Raw genomic sequence first — 20311 nt, forward strand, 5'->3', positions numbered from 1 at the left:
AGAGTCGCCTTTTTTTTGACAAAAAAAATAATAATTGCTTGTGGGCATCACGGACACTTGGGGCTGACCCATTCGGGTCGGGGGCAGACCTGGCGCAACTTTTTTTAACGTCGAAGACTACAACAAAAAGTTTTGGCCAGAGCGAGCTCCGCGCCGCAGTTCCGAAGACTTCAATTTGACAGACACGGTAAGAAAATACATTTCATCTAAATTGCCTTGTGTTTGTATGCGTTTGTATGCTGAGAGATCAAATGTTGCACTGCCGCTGCGGGTGAAAGTTTCCCTTTGCTCTCCATGGTGCTGAAGCGTCATGCCTCTCGTCAACTTTTGTGCGTGCGCAAGTTCGCAAACGTGCAGAATTTGGCGCTCGGTTTTGTTGCTGCAACAGTAATTTAACTTTTCTGACTAGTTGCTAGAACCTCCCTGCTCCCTATGGGTTTGATGTCGTTACTTTTTGTGATTGTTAATGTCTTTAATAGCTTCAAATGACATCGCTTCTTGACTCGGACTCAGATCTGTTTGTGCACCCCCCCCAAATACACGTGCTTCGAACACAGCATTGCCCAAAGCTGAATATGCAGCGCCAGTTAAAAGTTTGGAAACAGCTTCAGTGGGTCTCAAACAATTACACTGCAATTGCACTGCTTTGTTATCTGGACAAAATGTGCCTTATTTGAAAAATATAAATTATTACACACATTCTGTTTACAAATTAATTAATTCGACATTTTGTCATTGAGTTGACGACTTAAGTATGAATCTAGAATTGAGAAAAATATTTATATAGAGGGTGTTTACAAACTTTTGACTGATACTTTACAGTTCGGCATTTTCGCAACATTGACCAGTGTTTTGCAGCACCGTTTTGTTTCCTCCTGCGCTTCAAAACTGTGAGCAGCAGCAAAAAGAGCAAACAGGTTGCGGCAGTCCAATTTTGATTTAAAAAAAAATCTAGAAGCGCATCTCCATGACAACAGTCTCCTGCTTACTCCCCTGTCTTTATTGTTTTCGCCGAAATGTTGCCGGCGGCAACAAATGGTCAGGCAGAAGAGAAAAGGGAGTGAAAGGTCAGAAGGGAAAGTGGGCAATGTGCGTAGACGACAGCTGGACCTCCTTTCTTTTCGCCGCGTGCTTCATCCGATGCACATTCATGGAGCTTCCGGTTGGAGGCGGGTGGCGAGGGGAAGGGAGAGGGGGGTGGGCTGAGAAAGAGAGAGACAACCCTCTCCGTACAAAGCAGATGTCTTTGCTATGCTGCTCACAGAGCGTAGACACGGGGAGGGAGAAACAGATGTGAGGAAACGAAGGCTGAAAAGTGCAGGTGTGTGTCTGACTGAATGACACTGCAATTACTCAATCATATAGCGCTGTTGCCTTTATGCTGTATAATCAGATATATTTATCATTAGTTCCTCATTGTGAAGCTGCCTGATGTTGTTTTAATAGTCGCTGAAATCCGCAAAGGAATGACTAAGCAGAGGAATAGGAGAAACAAGTAGCACTAACACGAGCAAGGGAGGTTGCCTAGCAACCCGTTAGCGCGTCTCCTGTCTGTCTATTTAGTGAGGGTGGGTCAAGTAGTTGAAATTGACTCTGCACAATTCAAACACTTAATAGTTGCTTAACAATACACACGCACATATATATGAATATATATATATATATATATATATATATATATATATATATATATATATATATATATATATATATATATATATATATATATATATATATATAAAATGCATGCTCTTGCGGAAACAATGCAATCTGCATGAAGCAAGGTTGCAAGATGTGTTGTGCAGCATTGCAAACACCAGCTCGTAGTTGACAGTCGCAAAAGTTTTCATATCTCCGTGCATTTGCATGATGAGTCATACCCTTGCATATATATCATCTCAGGTGTGCTTTGGTATTAAACTCATCAGCGATATCCGAGCAGGGCACGCAATCAGTTCCCAGTACTGGCTAATCATTCCTCTTGTTTACCGTGTAATAAGAGGTGTGCATTGTGGGGAAAAAAAAAAAAAAAGCCTATCTAAGTGGCCAGCATCGCGAGTGGTAATGCTTCCACGGACGTCAGACTGACGCAGATGCTTCACAGTTCAGTTCAGTGTGTGGGAGGAAGACTAAGAGCTCGGTGATACCAGCTTTCTGTGAAGGGGCTGTAATTGCTGTTTCATCACAATTATCCTGCAGAGAACTAGCCGGTTTGGTTCATTTGGTACATTCGCCGCACTTAACTACATGCTATGATCCCAAACCGAGAGAATGCATACGTGACATGCAAAGTTTACCGTTGCTCATGTATCATAAATCAACTGTATTTTATGCTGTACCGTCCCTCTGCAGCTCCCTCTTTAAAAGCGCTGAAGTTCTACAACCTGCAAAAGAAGAAGCAAATGAGATTGAGATTCTCAGCCATAGCTGACCCAATGGCGTCGTCAGCTCTTCCCAGGCCCTGTGTGGCTTTAATTCTGCTCTTCTTCACTTTGACCTCCTGCACTCCCTCCGGTCCGGCCTCTGACACCTGCGCGACCCTCGAACAAAGTCGCTTCTTTGGCGTGTTCTCATCCACCACCAACCTTCCCTCTGCACCGTGCTCCTGGACCCTCCAAAACCCAGACCCTCGCCGCTACACAGTCTACATGAAGATAACCAAGCCCACGGATTCCTGCAAGCCAAGGCAGATCAGGACCTTCCAGTTCGACTCCTTCATCGAGACATCTCGCACCTACCTGGGCATGGAGAGCTACGACGAGGTAGTCAGGCTATGTGACGCTTCAACTACCGTCACTTACATCGAATCCAGCAAGCAATTCCTGCAGATCCGCAAGGTGGCCTCAAGCAACGACCTGGAGATTGAAAACGCCGAGGGCGGGAATGACGTCAGCGAGTTCAAGTCTGAGTTTCTAGTCGTCGGCAAGAGGAACCCGAGTATGCCCGCCTGCCAGATGTTGTGCCAGTGGCTGGAGAAATGCCTGTCCAGCAGTACCCACGACTATCCCTGCGGTATCATGAACACCCCTTGCCAGTGTTGGGAGACCCCGAAAAGGAAGCCCGGGAGCTGCTACAGAGGTGGCGTCTACGTTGAGAAATGCCTTCCAGTTCCAAGAGATAACGGACAAAATGCTGAGATCATCAGTAAGTAGGCCACACATGTTGAAAACAAACAACATGTTCTCCACTTGTTTTGTAACTAATGACACCCGCAGGGCTTCGCTGAAGGTTGAAGGAGGTTATGTCCCGCCAGCTCCCATTCCTCCTCATCGCTCAGTGACCCTTTAATTTGTGTCTTTAAACCGATGATAACCGTCTGGAGAGCACAAGCCCAGTCGAGGGATGTGCACTCCGCCGCCACGGAGTAATGAGAAGCAAATCGAAGGTGTTACCAAAGTGCATCTTCGCAGTCTAATTGGATGAACTACCTGAAGCACACGCCTCGCTAACTCGCCTGTAGTGCAAGTCAAGCATGTTAACTTGGGCGCTTGGGCGAGGAGGCCTCGGGCGCGGTCATCAAGTAGAAAAGGTGGATCGGAGCACAAAGACCTCACAGTCTGCTGGTGGTGAAAATCGAAGCGCACTTGCGGTTGGCATAGCAACGCTGCTGTCGGCCCCTGCGGTGATTTGAAGCAATTTCAGCCCGAACAACTATCAGCTTTGAGTGCTCAGACAATATGTGTCCTTAAACACCATCTTTGAACTTCCTGTCTGAGGATATACACTCTAGACATTCTTTACTTTCATTTTCTATTTGAATCGCACAATCACAGAGATCTACTGTGAACATATACATACATTATTTTCTGTACCGTCACCGCTTATGCATGTATACAATCGTTCTATTTTGTGTTGCAGAAGGCTGGGCCGGTTGGAGCCGTTGGTCGGTTTGCAGTCAGGAATGTGGAGGTGGCGTCCAGGTGCGCAGCCGAGCCTGTCAGCCCGATGATGCCGTCTGCGAGGGCACGGTGGAAGAAGGGCGTGCGTGCAACCCACGGCCCTGTATAGGTAAACCCTCATTACGTTCAATTATGTTTCCTCTTTCAGCTGGGTCATTTGACTTCAACTGGATCGCCGTCGATGCAATAACACGCCTTCTTATTATTTCCAGGCAAAGAACGTACCAAAAGTCAGGGCCTGCGGGCCATTGTTGGAATGAGGAGAGACCACGCTGATGATTCCATCCTTGGAGGGGCCGCAACCCAAAACTGTAAGTTTAGTTTGAACTTACTTTAGCCGGTTGCACTGCAAGGGTTTAACCCGCTCGATTTTTGCTCAGCAAACGCCAAGACGGACGAGTGGTCGCCCTGGAGCGCGTGTTCAGTGACGTGCGGAGAAGGTTGGCAAAGCCGCACCCGTGTCTGTGCCACTTCCTCCTTCACCACCCAGTGCACCGGACCCCTGCGTGAAAACAGGCCTTGCAACAACACTGCCGTCTGCCCAGGTGACTTCCTGATTCCTACTTTATGACTACCAATGAGTGAGCCCGATACAGTATTATAATCGTTTGCGGCTCTTGCATAACGTTCGTTTATTTGACTTGCAGTTGATGGTGCCTGGGATGAATGGACCCCGTGGAGCTTGTGTTCCTCCACATGCGGTCGTGGTTACCGCGACCGTACTCGCACATGCAGGCTGCCTCAGAATGGAGGAGAGCCTTGCAAGGGCCCTTCAAGACAGAACAAGCTGTGCAACATTGCTGTATGCCCTGGTGAGCTGTTTCCCAAATTCATCTTGTTAACATCCGATGATCGATGCATACGTAAAAATGTTGTCATACAGTAAAAGTCAAAATGAGTGTCAGAATTCCTCCAGTTGTATTTAAGATTAAGTATTTTAATCGTGTGCTTGAAGAATCACATTTACTTTTAATTTCATGAGAAGAGAAACATTTTAAACTCAGGGCACTATTGTCTACTGCACCCATAATAATAAACATTGTTTGATTATTACGCTCAGTCAAGTGGGAGCATAATTTGAAGTACTCTTGGACTGAATCTGATTAGCCTGAGAAGCTTTTGTGTATTTAGTAAATGTAAAAACTGACAGTAGTTGATTGAAACGAATGCAATATACAAAAACCAGCACAAAGTTGCTGCAAGACAAATCACGTTGCGTTTGCGCTCACCATTAACGCTTCTCTGCTACCCTCTAGTGGACGGACACTGGAACGAGTGGTCGGTATGGAGCCCATGTTCTGCCTCTTGCTCCAATGGTACCAGGCAGAGAACACGGGAATGTAACGGCCCATCCTACGGTGGCTCAGAGTGCCACGGCAGTTGGAAAGAGTCCGTCAATTGCTTCCTGAAAGAATGCCCTGGTAAAAAAAAATATATGAGAAAAAAATTAAATCTCATCCAAAAGACATACTGTATAATAATCCAGATTTCTTGGAATGTGTCTAGTTAACGGACGCTGGCACGCATGGAGCTCATGGGGCAGCTGCAGCAAAACTTGTGGCGGCGGCATCCAGCAGAGACAAAGAGTTTGTGAAGGGCCTTTCTTTGGTGGGGAGCCTTGCCCTGGCGAAAGAGGAGAGCAGAAGCGTTGCAATGAGAAGAGATGCCCAGGTAAATCGCTTGAACGCATCCAAAACAAATAACTCCTAGACGATTATCATTTTCAAATCTAACGCGGTTATTGCAATCCTATAGAGCCCCATGAGATTTGCCCTGAGCAGAATGATGGAGATATCGTGTGGAAGAAAACGCCAGCTGGAGACATGGCTGCCATCTCATGTCCCTCTGACACTGCAGGTACGTTGACAGCAGATGGCTGTGTTTATTTATATCTATATCTATAATTGTATGATTATACTGTATAATGTTTCACAGGTCTAATTCTTCGCCGGTGCAGTCTCAATGCCGTCGGCCTCGCCACGTGGGAGAACCCAACTTACATCAAATGCGTCTCTAAGAACTATGAGAACATTCAGAGCCTGGTAAGTTTCCAAAAGTGGCCCTCTAGCAACTGACATCTTGCAAACAGAATCCTAAAGAAGTTCTGCTCTCATCCTTGTAGTCAAGGGACTACATCACCAAAGCGCAGACGTCCCAAAGCATCGACGGCATCGCTGAGGTGATTTCACGTCTGAGATTTTCAACGGACGAAGGCGCAACATACAGCGGTGACCTCATGGCAGTTATGGAAATTCTGAAGAACATCACTGAGATGTACAAGAACACCAAGATGAGGCTTAGCAATGCTGATGTGGAGGTAAACTATAAAGATCGCTTTGGAGTTTTGTTTCCAAATTAGTGTAATTTAATGAAAGTTAACTTACTCACACCTTTGTCTCCATGTTTTGTTTTTCTTTTTACAGAACTATGTCCAGACCATCAGTAACTTGCTGAAAGAGGAACATCATGACAAATGGGAAGAGGCACAGCTGGTATGTGAGAAGAGGGTGTCTGAAATTCTTTTTTGGGTTGAAGGGGTGTGATGGACATATTCAAAACGAGTCAGCGCGAATGATCGTTTGGTGTGAAAAGACGCGAACTAATTAAACTTCTGACGAAATGTAAACTCCGATGCGTTCCTGACTTTTAAGACTTTTATCGTTTTAACTTTTGATTGAGCCAAGTGAGGTTAAAAAAAACGTATGTCCCTGTTAAACCAGCTCTCAACAAATGTCTGCACTTTCTGTACAAGCGCTGCATGACAAATCGTAACGACGAGTGAAAGCAAACACTTGAGCATGAGAAGGATAGAGAGAGCGATTGACTCAGGGATATACACAGCGCCCACTCGCCAATCTGTGACTCTCCACGCCTTCCTACAAAGCCGTGCTGGCTGCGAGAGGACACAGACGGCACGCGTTTCATAGAAACACACACCTTGCGCCCACTGCGGTCCGTGCGTCAGAAACACGCAAGTCAGGGACAGCCCTCCCCTTTGCTAAGCTCCATGTCGAGGAAACTCTGCAGAAATGCCGGTATGAATCAACAGGCAGTCCATTTATGGCTAAAAGGAAGTTTTGTGGTTGCCTAGTAGCAAGCGCGAGGCTTTCATTGCTGTGGGCGGACTTCAGCTTAGAAAAGACATAATAGATGGTTAGTCATGACCGAAAGTTTCATCTTTCTTTTCACCGCGTTCACATTTTACAAATTGCTATTCTTTTATTGTTGGTAAAGTCATGACATTTTCTGCATGGTGTTTCCTGGCATTTGTCAGGCCTGCGTTCATTGTCTTCAGTCAAAGCCGCGAGGATGAATGGACAAGCAGGGCCTTGTTCAGGCTTCTTTACGCTTTCTGAAAACATGCATCTTATGCAGGCATGTGCAGAGATACTTTGGGGGACAGGTCCAAAACTGCAACCTTATTCACAAATATATAAACCTACTGAAATAGAAATCTCAGAACCACTGGTGTAGAAGATTGGATGGTTGAACAAAAATATCCAGTTTTGTTTTGAAAGAAATTTGCAGTCATCCACAGAAATGCATGTTAATTTATAATACCCCCCCCCCCCCCCCCCCGTTTTTTTCCAACCCCCTTTCTCATGCAGATGGGCGCCAATGTGAAAGAGTTCTTCCGTCTCGTCGAGGAGTCTGTGAGCATGATCGGTATGCAAATGAGCGGCTTCCAGGACATTTATGAAGTCACCGAAAATTTAGGTGAGACCTCATTTAAACCGGCGGTAGCTTTCTCCGCTCGTGTTTTGTCAAGATGATTTGCGGTGCATCAAAGCATCTCTTTGATGGTGTGTCACATCCATCAGTCAAACAAATTACTTGCAGTCTCCGAGCTTGTCTGCATCGGGCATAACGCATACGACTTTTAGATGAAGCAATCTGTCTGTCTGAATAATCGTAAACTTCACACTGTGAATCACTCTGTGTGACTTTCGAGCTGTGACACTTCTGGTCAGACGCTTGCAACGCCGGGCACCGAAACCTTCTTGACAGTTCTTCCTCATAATTCTTCATCCAAATGCTAAATTGGTCCTAAGTGTTTGTGCATCTGTGTGTTTTTTTTCCCCCTCTCAGTGCTCAGCATCCATAAGCGGCCAACTACGACAAACTCCAACTTCACTTTCCCTGCAAAGGGCTGGAGGGGGATGTTGGACTGGGTCAGAACTGCTGAGGAGAAAATATCAGTTTCTCGAGATGCTCTAGCCATTGAGCAGAGTGGTAAGATGCGCGCACAAGAAAAACTCACATGCTATTAAATATCCATCTAACTTACAAACCTTTTAATTCCAGATGGCAATGATGCGTTTGTGACAGGAATTGTCCTCTACAGAAACCTCTCGACGTTTCTCTCTTTTCAGAGGTAATGAATGCATTTTAATAGCATGTTTTGGCATTATTTTTATGCAGTTCCTATTGTCGACACAAGATGGCAGCCACGCCACTCTCTCTATATTAGCGTTTCAATACAGTACATGACACGTTTTATTGCAGAAATGATTAGTTAGGGGAATCTGTATAATCCATAATGTATTGCACATTAATTTCTTTTTTTTGTTTGTTTGTCTTTCCGCAGCAACACAACTCTCCTCAATTCAAAGGTGGTGACTGTGATCGTCAAGCCTACCCCAGGCCTTTTGTCTTCTCCCGTCGAGATTGAGTTCCCGCATCTTCATAATGTAAGCCCAAACGAATGCAGCCTCGGACAATGTACCCGCTTCTCCTCCGGGTGTTTGCTCACCGTGGCACACGCGAAGCTTGACATTTAGTTGACATTTGCGTTGAAACTGTGACATTTGCCAATCGCTTTGCCAGCTGAAACCTGCCACGATCACAGCCTAGCCAGTTGATCAGCTGGTGATGAGGAATCGCAGTAATTGGCCCAGTAATGAGATTCTGGAACTGCTAAGACAATTATAGATGCAAAGTGTTGCTTTTTAGCACGGAATCTCCAACTACTTCTTTTTTTTTAAATGCTGATTCCTCACAATCTCCATCTGCTTCTCTTTTTAGGGCACTATGAACGAGACTTGCCTCTCATGGGACGAAAGTGAAACGTGAGTGTTGACTTCTCGTCTATCTTTTTAGTGCGCATCAAAGGCATTACTCACACATCTATTTTTTCTTGCGGGTGGCGATGTCACCAGCTCTAACCTTCTTTTAGTCATGCATCTGTCACTGCATAGAACATTCATCCACCTTGAGACTCACCAGAGGGGGAGTGATAATGTTGTTTCATCTCTTTTTCATGACACAGAGGACAGAGAAGTGCCACAACATGTTGTCCTATCATTTCCAGCTCAAGCATCTCTGGCATGCTTACTGCATGACAGATGCTCGCAGAATTATAGTTTAAGTGTGGACGTTTAACCTAAATTAAGTTTGGGAAAGCGTGATTGGCAGCAATTGTGTTTACTAGTAAAATCGAAGCGTCGTACATGACAGAGAGCCCATTTTCTTAAGTATTCCATACACATAGAACAATGCAAATGAGCCTACTCACCTTTTTACTTACTTACTTCCTTAGTTCGTAAATTAATCTAAACACTTTGTATCAGGTTTGATCCCATGATTATGATTCCCCATCGTCACATCTAATTCATACTGGCAGTTGTTTCTAACATTTCATTTCACTTCACGTTATCTCTTATAATATGTGTATATTGTATTCTATTTTATTTTCCACACAAGTTGTATTTTTCTATATATAAGCTACAATTATTTGTTATGTTTCATTGTTTTTTATTCATCTTTTATGGATGAACGAGTATTGTTGGTTTTGACTTAGTGGTTAATTTGTAATCCCAAATTTTGTGGCCTATTGCTAACAGAGCTGTAACGATTAATTGATTAACAGATGACAATCATTTATGATATTAATCAATAATCAGTTTTGATAAACATTCGTCATCATCATATCAAAACATTCGTCATTTTTATGCCCTATTAAAAACCAAACCAATAAGTGAATCATAATTCATGTCAATCATAATGTAAATGTAAGGTCCTATTTTCAAACAAAGAAATTGCAATTTAAACATAATCTACAGATCAATCGACGATTAAAATAACCGTTAGTTGCAGCTCTAATTGCCATTGATGTAATGACCATCTCTAAAAGTCAATCATCAATATTTAACCATAGGTATTTAGCACATACCTGCTAAAGTATCTCTAGTAAATGCATTTTTTACTAACCCAATGATTAAGCATATTTTCAAACGTCATATCACGAAAACGCATAGAACACATTTAAAGCGTTGTTATATATAAATATGTTATTCCGAAAAGAAATAATCAAGCCACATTTTTAATGAGCTGTATGAGCTCTCAAAGCATCCTCTCCTTTTGCTCTCCTCCTCACGCCGGTGGGTGCCTTTGCTCTCCTCCCCTGTGCAGATCCTCCCTGCTTGGCTCGTGGTCTGCGCGGAGCTGCAGAGCCGTACCCGTTCATTCATTCAGAACCAAATGCGTGTGTGACAGCCTCTCCACCTTCGCCATTTTAGCGCGCGTCAACTTCGACTCGGTAAGTCATTGAAACGTGATCGCGCCAAAGCTTTTCTCCGGCGTTTGGTGCTGCGTGCAAATGCGACGCTCCGTGTACTTGTGCTTTTCAAGCCATTTGCAATCGCGCCTCTTTGTTTCGGTGCGGGGGGGCGCTGGAATGAAAATGAGATTTTATTTTAATATGTAAGCGGGGGCTAAATGATATGCATTGATATGCAAATATCAGCGTAAAGGTTTGAAAACATATTCGATCGCATTTGATGTTCGGATTTCGTGCTGAGCGTTTTCGTACACCTGTACGTATTTATTGTGGTCTTGCGAGGAAGTCTTTTTTGCTGACATGATCGTTTCGAACCCAAAATGCTGTTTAATAACTAGGAATGCATCGATTTGCTGTTTTGCATGGAATGCTGCGATGCTTTGTGTGCAAATTACTTATATTTCCAGGAATATATATTGAATGTGCGGTTGTTCCCTTGTGTTGCCCAGAAGCTGCTCTAGCCAGTTGCCACGGTAACGGCTTCTGCGGCGCTAACTCGGCCTGGGGGATTTTTCATAACTGAGAAGCTGGGGGCCTGAAAAAAAAAATAAAACACAACCTTCCATTATTTTCTCCAGATGTGATCTGGCCATATCTGCCATGCACCAATTGCTGCTTCTGAAAGGAAACAAAGAGCAGATAAATACATTTATGGCCTTCTAATGAAAAATACCCAGGAGAAAAAGCGCTTATGAGAGCTGTTGACTGCAGTGGTTTTTCTGCTGCTAGGTTCATTCAGTTGTTTACGTCTGGGATTTCGGTCTGGCTTTGCTTGTCTTGAGCACGTCTTCTTCTTGACCTTAAGCAGTTGAAACAAACAGCTTCAGCCATCATCAGCTAATCAGCTATTATCTACAAAGTCTCAATTATGACCCCCACCCTCCACACACACATCCCCCTCTTCCCTCTTTAGCCTCAGTGTGTGTGATAATGCTCAAGATGTCAACCAATGAGAGACAGGCGTCTGCTCATGCATTGACACACACACGCCACACACACTCGCTACCGTCCACCCTTTAATGTGCGCTGTGGACATTTTCAACAACATCAACCTGCGAGCTCTCTGAAAATATCAGCAGGAGGCAGGGGGGGGGGGGGGGGGGGGGGGCGAGACGAGGGAATAAAGCAAAACATTGCAGCGCATTAGCTCACTTTTGATGTGGTCTCATTTCAGAAGCTTTTATATACCATATGAAATGATGCGGAAAGGAAATTATACAAAATGTAGGTCCCACAGGACTGCATTTGTCCATCTTGTGTTCAAAAAGTACAATACCGTATATCAAGGAGTCACTTGCTTGTTTCTCTTTCAAGAAAGGAGCATGTGATGCAGGCAAGGGCAGACATAAGACGTGCTTCAAATTTAGGTCAAAGCCAGACTCATATAGTGCAACCCAGATAGAGTGCTTTGGGAGCAAGAGGACAGGACAGACTGAATTGCCTTTTTTTTTTTTTTTAAACCTTTTTGAGAGCTGATGTGAAAGATCTGTTATCTGTTTGCGCAAGATGTTCTTGGGTAGAGTGGAATAAATTAGTAAGCACTGCTAGATCACAGAACTAAAATTAAGATCCTTCAGTTTTTTTTACCATCAATTCAAATTCCTAGACACAACTGGCCAAGGTGGGAGAAAATACACATCACTTACAATTTATTGCCTCCATAAATCCATTAAAGGCCATAGCAAATCATACCTCTGTTTTAAATGTGTCTTTTTCTTTTTAATGGGATTAGCGTGTTGGATCAAGTCAAACTTTTAAGATGATAAAATAATATAGCCATAGTTGCGCAAGATTCGAAAAGGGCAGGTGGCGGCAGATTAATGCACTGGTGGTGATGGTCCACCTGTTCGCCCCTGCAGGCTTGAAACTTGGCACAAAACCAATCCGGGAAAAGGATGCACACACAGCTGAAAGGGAGACAAAAGACAAAGTTGTCTCTGTCAGAGATGAGAAGGTTCGCTCTTAAAACCACTTGAGTCAAAAAGAACCTAAAAAAGGACCAACCCACCCTTCTGGGGTATTTATTTTCATTTAATAACCCAAGATCAAATTCATAATGACCCGACCTTATAGGCATAAATGAATAATCCAAAAGGTTATGCCACCCGATTTGGGTTATTTTTGACCCATAATTGTCCCATAATCTCCTCTTTGTTTTTGCGAAGGCCGTTTGTTTCACCTTGAGGTCACCTTGCTTGAGCCGTGCCGTTCAGATGTTTCCCTTCGGGGAGCCGTCTGCTTTTCCAGATAATGCACGAGGCTTCACTGGCACGCATATGCGGTGCGCAGTGTAGTTGCAAGTCTAAACGCCATGTCTTTTTGTCTCCTCTCTCCAGATCATGGACAAGTCGCTTCTTCCGTCAGTGACTCTCATAGTCGGCTGCGGGGTGTCTTCTCTCACCCTGCTCCTCCTTATCATCATCTACGTCTCCGTGTGGAAGTAAGTCACCCGAGGAGTAAATTCCAAAATGGCTGCGGGCTCTCTCTTCTCCGCAGACAAACTCATGATTTTCTTCTCTTCCAACCTGCCCCAGGTATATCCGCTCCGAGCGCTCTGTTATCCTCATCAACTTCTGCCTGTCCATTATCTGCTCCAACGCTCTCATTCTTGTGGGACAAACTCAGGCTCGCAATAAGGTTTGCGCTTTTCTCTCTTCCCAATCTCAATTTAAGGCTTTCTAGACCTCACCGTTTCTTTTTCCTTCTTCTGGGCTTCTTCAGATGGTTTGTACTCTGGTAGCGGCTTTTCTGCACTTCTTTTTCCTGTCTTCTTTCTGCTGGGTGCTAACCGAAGCTTGGCAGTCCTACATGGCTGTCACCGGCCGTCTGCGCAACCGCATCATCCGCAAGCGCTTCTTGTGCTTGGGTTGGGGTAAGCGCTCCCGGATTTCAACCTTCTATCTTTTCTCGCTTTCTTTGCTTCCTCTCGCTGAATGATTCTCAGTTGATTGTTTTTGTTTTGCATGCAAATAATTTGGGGTGTTGGTTATCGTTACAGGCCTACCGGCGTTGGTGGTGGCCGTGTCTGTGGGTTTCACAAAAGCCAAGGGGTACGGCACCGTCAATTAGTAAGTATCATTCTCTGGGTTTTTTTGTTGTTTGGTTTTTTTTTCTTCTGACATCTGTCTCTTTTGAAGGCACTTGAGGTTTAATGCCTGTTTTAAAAAAAAAAAAAAAAAAATTGGACAACCTTTAATGCACCGGTGTCAAACCCAAGGCCCGGGGGCCAGATCTGGTCCGGCACGTCATTTTATGTGGCCCGCAAACTGCTGATTCAACTTTCGAGTTTCAGTTTAAAATACAGAATTTTCAAGTTTTCAGATTTTAAAGAATTCTTTGGAAAAAAAAAAACAAGCATTTTTGTTTCCAATCTCTACAATGTGGCCCGCAATAAAAATGAATGTGACACCCCTGCTTTAATGAAACCAAAAATCCCCTATAATGTGAAATGAGGCTTTTCTGGCTCAAGTATTAAAATACTCTAAATCTTTTTCTTCAGCTGTTGGCTGTCTCTTGAAGGCGGTCTCCTGTACTCCTTTGTGGGCCCAGCTGCCGCTGTCGTATTGGTACGTGCGATTTTGAAATCCTGATCCATCCCTGTATGTGTTCTATTACTACATGTTTGTTCCATTATAACACTGACCCTTTTCTTTTTCCCAAACAGGTGAACATGGTCATTGGTATTCTGGTCTTTAACAAGCTCGTATCCAAGGACGGCATTACTGATGTGAAGCTGAAGGAGAGAGCTGGGTAGGTTCTATTGATCTGGCATTAAGGTTTTGTGCTTATCGCCCACATCAGTGCCATTACAGCCGTATTGATAATGTGTAGCGGTGTCAAGGCCATCAATCAAGCTACTGAAGGACATAAACTATATGGACAAAATTAAAAGGATCAATTAGAAGTTGCCCTTAGTTCTAACTATCGACATGATATTCCTTCGCACTTCTATGTATCCAAATATGTGGAAATATGTGGACAGCTTTATGTAATTAAGAGAAAAAAAAAGCAAATTGAGCATGGTAACTGATATTTTAACATTATACATGCTTCCATTATAGGGCATCGCTGTGGAGCTCCTGCGTGGTCTTACCTCTCTTGGCCCTCACGTGGATGTCTGCTGTACTGGCCATCACGGACCGCCGTTCGGCCCTCTTCCAAATCCTCTTTGCTGTTTTCGACTCCCTGGAAGGTTTCATCATTGTCATGGTCCACTGCATCCTCCGTAGAGAGGTAAGGGAAACGTTATGAAGTTATTTCAATCACTTTTGATTATGTGCATATCATGAGCTGTGGGTTTAACCGCCGACTAATTTCTCTTTTAGGTTCAGGAAGCCGTTAAGTGCAGGGTAGTTGACCGCAAGGATGACGGCAATGGAGATTCCGGAAGCTCGCATCACAACGGCCACAACCAGCTGACGGTATGTTTATTTGTATTATTATTGTATTGAGTGATTTTTTTTTCCAGAAATGAACATGTGCATTGATTGAATATTTATTCCCTTTTCAGCACTCCGATAATGAAAAGGATGGTGATTCATGCATACAAGGTGAGCATAAATATTTACATCCACGTTTTGCCCTTAACATTTTCCCCATTTCCATCTCATCGCGAATGCCTTTCACTGGTTACTTATTATTCTCATTTTTCTTCAAAGGAATGAGTGGTTCATCTGAAGAGAAGACGTCCCCCCCTCAAATGCCTCTTCCCATGGGCCCCAACTTCCACACCCTGCCCTCCAACAAGACCCACATGCAAGCGGTCCCCGAATATTCCAGCCACACTCTCACCCTGAAGAGAGAGAAGAGCCGCCTGCCGGGGGGAGTTGACCCCTCCTGCGGAAAACCCGTGTACGTGTGTGAGGGGGAGCTCTTCCAGCAGCTGGATGCCGATCTGGCTCGGGTTCAGGCGGAGGGCGGAGTCTCCGACGGCAGCGGTTACGTGCTCATGCCCAACACCACCTCCACCTTGAGAACCAAGCCCAAAGACGACCCGACAAAATACAACATCAACATGGAACAACTGCCGCAAGCCAGACTCATGCATCTGAGCGGTCCCTTTGCTGAGCCGCAAGCCGCCTTTGGGATCAAGTCGATCCCCTGCGACCAGGTCAGCGTGTCCTATTCCGAGAGGGACTCGCCCATCCAAAACATCCACAACATGTCCAGCGAGTCCCACATCACTCACAGCAGCCTGGAGAACACCTTTGAGTCCATGAACTCCATGATGTCCAAAAGCGAGACCATCTCCACTTTGTCCATGAGTTCCTTGGAGGTAAGACTGGAACAATGAAAAAAAAAACGTGTACAGTCACAGTTAAAGTTTGGAATCGCTCTCTAATTCAGTTCATTATGAAGAAATATTGAAAGAATTATTTGGTTCACAAATAAATTTAATAAAATAAAGGAGCTGCAGATTCCAGATTTGCACATCTTGGTATTTTCTCAATCAGCTTTAAGATGTGAATGATGCTTTAGGACTTTGGATGCCTTTCAACCCACAAAGTTAATATATAACAGACCTGCTATGATTTCAAGGTGTTTCCAAATTTTTGACTGTTACTCTACATACTGTTTCTGACGTTCTCATTGCACTGAACTAATCAGATTTGTCATATTTTATTTTATAGAGACAAAAGTCCCGGTATGCTGAGCTTGACTTTGAGGTAACTATCAATCCCACTTTGTAAAATGGCATCTGTATGATCAACCATTTACTGAACGGGTTATTTTTTTGTATCTCTTCCGTAGAAAATAATGCACACAAAGAAGCGCCACCAGAACATGTTCCAAGACCTGAACAGGAAGTTACATCATGCTGATAAAGACAGAGAGTCGCCCGCCTCCGACAGCAAGGTAAGAATAGTCCCGTGTTATATCCCCATTACTCATCATCATACCAACATTTACTAGCTAATATAGTATAACCAAAAACGGGCACGTAATTTGTAAATCAGAGGCAAGGTGAAAATCATTATGACGGAGGAGTTTGAGCGGTGGAAAAATGACCCTCAAAACAGTAAAGGATTTTTGTATTGAGCTATGGTTAACATGAGGTCATTTGAATTTTCTTCCTTGCTTCCTACAGTCTGTGAGATGGAGCGTCTCATCAGCAGGAAGTGACAAAACGAACCAAAGCGTGAGTGTTTTTAATATGACCTCACAATTTCAAATGAGTTCTCTGTAGCCAAGACACACCATCAGATAGTCTTGCACTTGCCTCCAGGAGGAACGGTTTCCTCCGTAGACAATATCCCTTTTTTGACATTCGCCTCTGATGAAATGAAGCTCATTTCATTTTGATGAGATAGGCCATTTCTCGCAAACGATTGCTTCACTGAAGTGCCGTCCCTTTGTTCCCTCTCAGGACAAACAGCAGGGTCCCTTGGAGAGACCTTGGGAAGGGGTGCGGGGCTTACCGCAGCAGTCTCCCCCCGCGTGGGTCCGCAAAGACTTGGAACCTTTGGCTGCGTCACCGTTGGAACTTCACTCAGTGGAGTGGGAGAAGAGCAGCACCCCTATCCCTCTGGTTGGTCAGGACATCATCGACCTGCAGACAGAGGTCTGAGGGCAAACGAGGCCGTCTTGTTTTACCTCCGTTACCTTTTGGGTTGGGCTCCCATATGGGGAAAAAATATGGGCAAGCGAGAACGTTAGGAAGTCAGAAAATAGGTCAGAGAATCTATGTCTTCAAATCCTCAAAGCAAGATGGGGTAAAAGTGGAAAATTGTGCGGGGTGGTTTGTTGTTGTTACCTCTGAGCGAACTTGGCTCGGGAGGTCATAAGGGCGGGCGGAGGGTTCGGCGGTCCACACAGACCAGCGTTGGCTGCGGTTCCATTCGTGTTTGCCGCGTGGTTCCCGAAACCTGCGGATGAGATGATGCGGCTGATGACGCCTGCTGTGCTTCTTTTGACCTTCAGCTTAACTCCAGAGACAAACAAAACAATATAATACGGTATATCTTCCCTGCTGTTCGGGAGGAATAACAACAGCTCTTGGCTGCTCCTCTTCCAGCCAAATTTCCTTCCAACATAGTAAAGAGAGCAAAAGCAACCATTTTCGAGTTGGAGTTTGATAGGTACAGATTTTGTTTGTCGTTCCATTTTACCCTTCCCGTTGGTTTCTTTAGATCTTAAAACATCTCCATGATAAGTTTAAGCTATTTGGCAATTATTATTATTATTATCATCGTCACTATCTACTTTTTTTCATTCCTTTCGTAAATGTCAATTGATTAGGGTTGTTGTTTTTTTTTGTTGTTTGATTTTTTTTTAATGCTGTGACCTACAACTTTGGGCAGAAAAAGTGGAACACATGCGTTATGATCCAGTATGCTCTGCATTGGGACAAACCTACTGAGTGGTGATGGGGGTGGTTATGCGTGTTCCTGGTTTCTACCGCATTTTTTGCCTCGATACCAAAACACCAGCAACCACGATACAGACTCTTTAACGCGGAGCAGTACGACGTGGCCATTTGCTGGTTGTGCGTCTGAAGAGAAAATGCGGCTCTGAGGGTCGGGAAGACCTTTCATCATCACCCATTTGTTTCTCAGCCTTGCAGGACTCTTTGGACAAAGCTGAGGCCCCTGACACTGATGTGACAGTGCAGGCTCAGGGCGTCAAGCCTTCAACACATTTGTGTTTTTAACCATCAGTGTGAAATGGTGCAATATGATGGGCGCTTGATGCTCAAGCAGGACTGATACTGTATTAGGACTTAAGCAGTTTTTCTTACCGACGATTCAAATCTTTTATACCATCTTCCTCATATTTACAGAGCATATAGACGCTTTATGAGAATATTGTATAACAAATCTGTGTTAGTAATTCAAAGAATTTATTGACTAGAGATTTGTTAGCATAAGACTCCATATTTGGAGGTGTCTGTGACAGGTAGATAATTGTACTTCTATAACAGCAAACAGTGTATAGAATGAATGAATATCTCTACAAATGTGCTTCAGGATATTTGTTATTACTCTCCACTGTGTCGCGATGAGTAATGAAACCTCATGTCCTCTGTTAGTGTTTTTGATAACCTTGTCACGATAGTTGTCTGAAATTGTTACCTGCCGATTCTATTTCCAAATGTGTCACTTTCTTTGTATTACCGTTAGTCCAAGTCAGACCTCAACAGACTGAACCATTTGTAATCTCATCATGACTTATTTTTTTAATGTATTTTCCCTTCCCCTAATTGTATATTTTTCACAGCGCACAATGAATGTGATTAATTTCTAATAAAAAATACAATATATATATTACATGAGTGTTGCATGAATTATTACGTTATTTTATGAAGCGCAAGTATAAAATTCGACATTGGTTTTGGTTTGATTAGGTTGCCGGAACAAAAAAGTGTGAAGACCCGGCCAAAAGAAGACATTTTGTAGAAGCACATTAAAAAAAGATGATGTATTTGTTATCTATTTTGAATAGCCATATTAAAACCTCCAGCATAAACTCTCTAAATATAGACTTGATTTGTTGCTACCAAAAAAAGCAAGCTCTTAAGATGATAAAAGAGCAAGCGTCCTCTTTTCTATTTTAATGCTTTGCAAGTCATTACAGAGAAAAACATCAGTTGCTTCTATGACAGAAGATAAGGCATCTTCAAGTAGCTTAGTTTGAAGCAATAAGTGTTTTATTTTCAGTATAGGCTCTGCATGCACACATGTACAAAATGTACTGCACTTCCATAACTGAGAGAGCTATGCAGTGCGTTTGTGTATTTTTAACAAACTTCACACATCATTGACACGCGCTTCTTTGTGCTGTGGTGATATTCACACCGAAGCTTGTCTATCCACACCACGGCATGACAACTTGTCATGACTCCTGGTGCTCCGGTTGATCCGTAATTAAAAAGAACAAGTTTTTAAAATAAACTTAATGAATCAGTGAGGACGTTTTCTTTGTCAGTTTGTGGGGGCAAGGAGCTTGAGCGGGGAAGCCCAGACTTCCCTCTCCCAAACCGCTTCGTCCAGCTTCTCAGGGAGGATCCTAAAGCGTTCCCAGGCCAGCCAAGAGACATAGTTTCTCCAGAGTGTCCTGGGTCGCCCCTGGGACCTTCTCCCTGTGGGACATGCCGGAACACCTCCTCAGGGAGGCGTTCAGGAGGCATACCCGAGCCACCTCAATTGGCTCCTCTCAATGCAGAGAAGCAAAAACTCGACTCTGAGCTTCTCCTGGATGGGAGAGTGCCTACACCTAGATAAATGGATGGATGGATGGATGGATGGATGGATGGATGGATGGATGGATGGATGGATGGATGGATAGATAGATAGATAGATAGATAGATAGATAGATAGATAGATAGATAGATAGATAGATAGATAGATAGATAGATAGATAGATAGATAGATAGATAGATAGATAGATAGATAGATAGATAGATAGATAGATAGATAGATTAAAATAGTGGGCACTTTTCATGCAGAGCTGGGACCATATTCTGCAAATGTTTAAAGAGACTAAATGAAACTCCCACGAGCAATCATTTGGCAACGGTGAAAAAGAAAAGCCTGGACGGAGGAAATGTACCTTGATGGAGCATTTAGAGCATGTGATTTCAGGGTGGAGAGTGCTGATGGAACTGCTGTGGAAGGCTTCATGGCTGACTTATTTGGTGCAAAATAAGTGACTTTAATTACAGCCAACCTGCCCGGGAATCTGTTAAAAAATGTATGCCAGATGTTCCTTGTCTAAAATGACCTTGCGTGTTCAGAAAACAAAGACTCTGCATGGACCCCGATAGCAGCGCTGATGGTCACCATGGCAACATCCCGGCAACTCTGGGGGCTATTACAATAAGGGAGTCGGATCACTAGCAGTCTTGAAAACATGC

The 20311-nt window shown here is 43.9% G+C and overlaps 1 protein-coding gene across 2 annotated transcripts; it reads left to right on the forward strand.

The window, feature by feature from the left end:
* The first annotated feature begins 2347 nt into the window (after positions 1 to 2347).
* Positions 2348 to 18725, forward strand: adgrb1b (adhesion G protein-coupled receptor B1b). 2 transcript variants are annotated; one of them, XM_088404975.1, is made up of 31 exons: positions 2349 to 3144; positions 3859 to 4008; positions 4112 to 4210; positions 4280 to 4444; positions 4547 to 4711; positions 5156 to 5320; positions 5406 to 5570; positions 5655 to 5756; positions 5835 to 5941; positions 6022 to 6216; positions 6323 to 6391; positions 7508 to 7616; positions 7989 to 8132; positions 8205 to 8274; positions 8488 to 8590; positions 8925 to 8968; positions 10311 to 10437; positions 12795 to 12898; positions 12993 to 13095; positions 13180 to 13330; positions 13457 to 13526; positions 13958 to 14024; positions 14123 to 14208; positions 14520 to 14691; positions 14784 to 14879; positions 14969 to 15008; positions 15117 to 15733; positions 16089 to 16124; positions 16210 to 16314; positions 16547 to 16597; positions 16826 to 18725. In XM_088404975.1, the coding sequence occupies exons 1-31, from the start codon at positions 2403 to 2405 to the stop codon at positions 17024 to 17026; spliced, it is 4620 nt and encodes a 1539-aa protein (XP_088261101.1). In that variant the 5' UTR covers positions 2349 to 2402; the 3' UTR covers positions 17027 to 18725. The 2 variants fall into 2 exon arrangements, with proteins under 2 accessions (XP_088261102.1, XP_088261101.1); XM_088404976.1 differs by lacking the exon at positions 16547 to 16597 and having other exon boundaries at positions 2348 to 3144.
* Positions 18726 to 20311: the final 1586 nt, after the last annotated feature.

Source organism: Hippichthys cyanospilos, chromosome 21, assembly GCF_059441005.1.
Source record: "Hippichthys cyanospilos isolate Australia breed blue-spotted pipefish chromosome 21, RoL_Hcya_1.0, whole genome shotgun sequence".
NCBI lineage: Eukaryota > Metazoa > Chordata > Actinopteri > Syngnathiformes > Syngnathidae > Hippichthys > Hippichthys cyanospilos.

What these genes read in the sequence shown, in the direction of transcription:
- adgrb1b (XM_088404975.1), top strand. Translation starts at nt 2,403, where the DNA reads ATGAGATTGAGATTCTCAGCCATAGCTGACCCAATGGCGTCGTCAGCT. An exon ending in CTTCCTGAAAGAATGCCCTG is followed by an intron (nt 5,321 to 5,405) that starts GTAAAAAAAAAT and finishes GAATGTGTCTAG; the next exon opens with TTAACGGACGCTGGCACGCA. An exon ending in TCATGGGACGAAAGTGAAAC is followed by an intron (nt 8,969 to 10,310) that starts GTGAGTGTTGAC and finishes TCCCCTGTGCAG; the next exon opens with ATCCTCCCTGCTTGGCTCGT.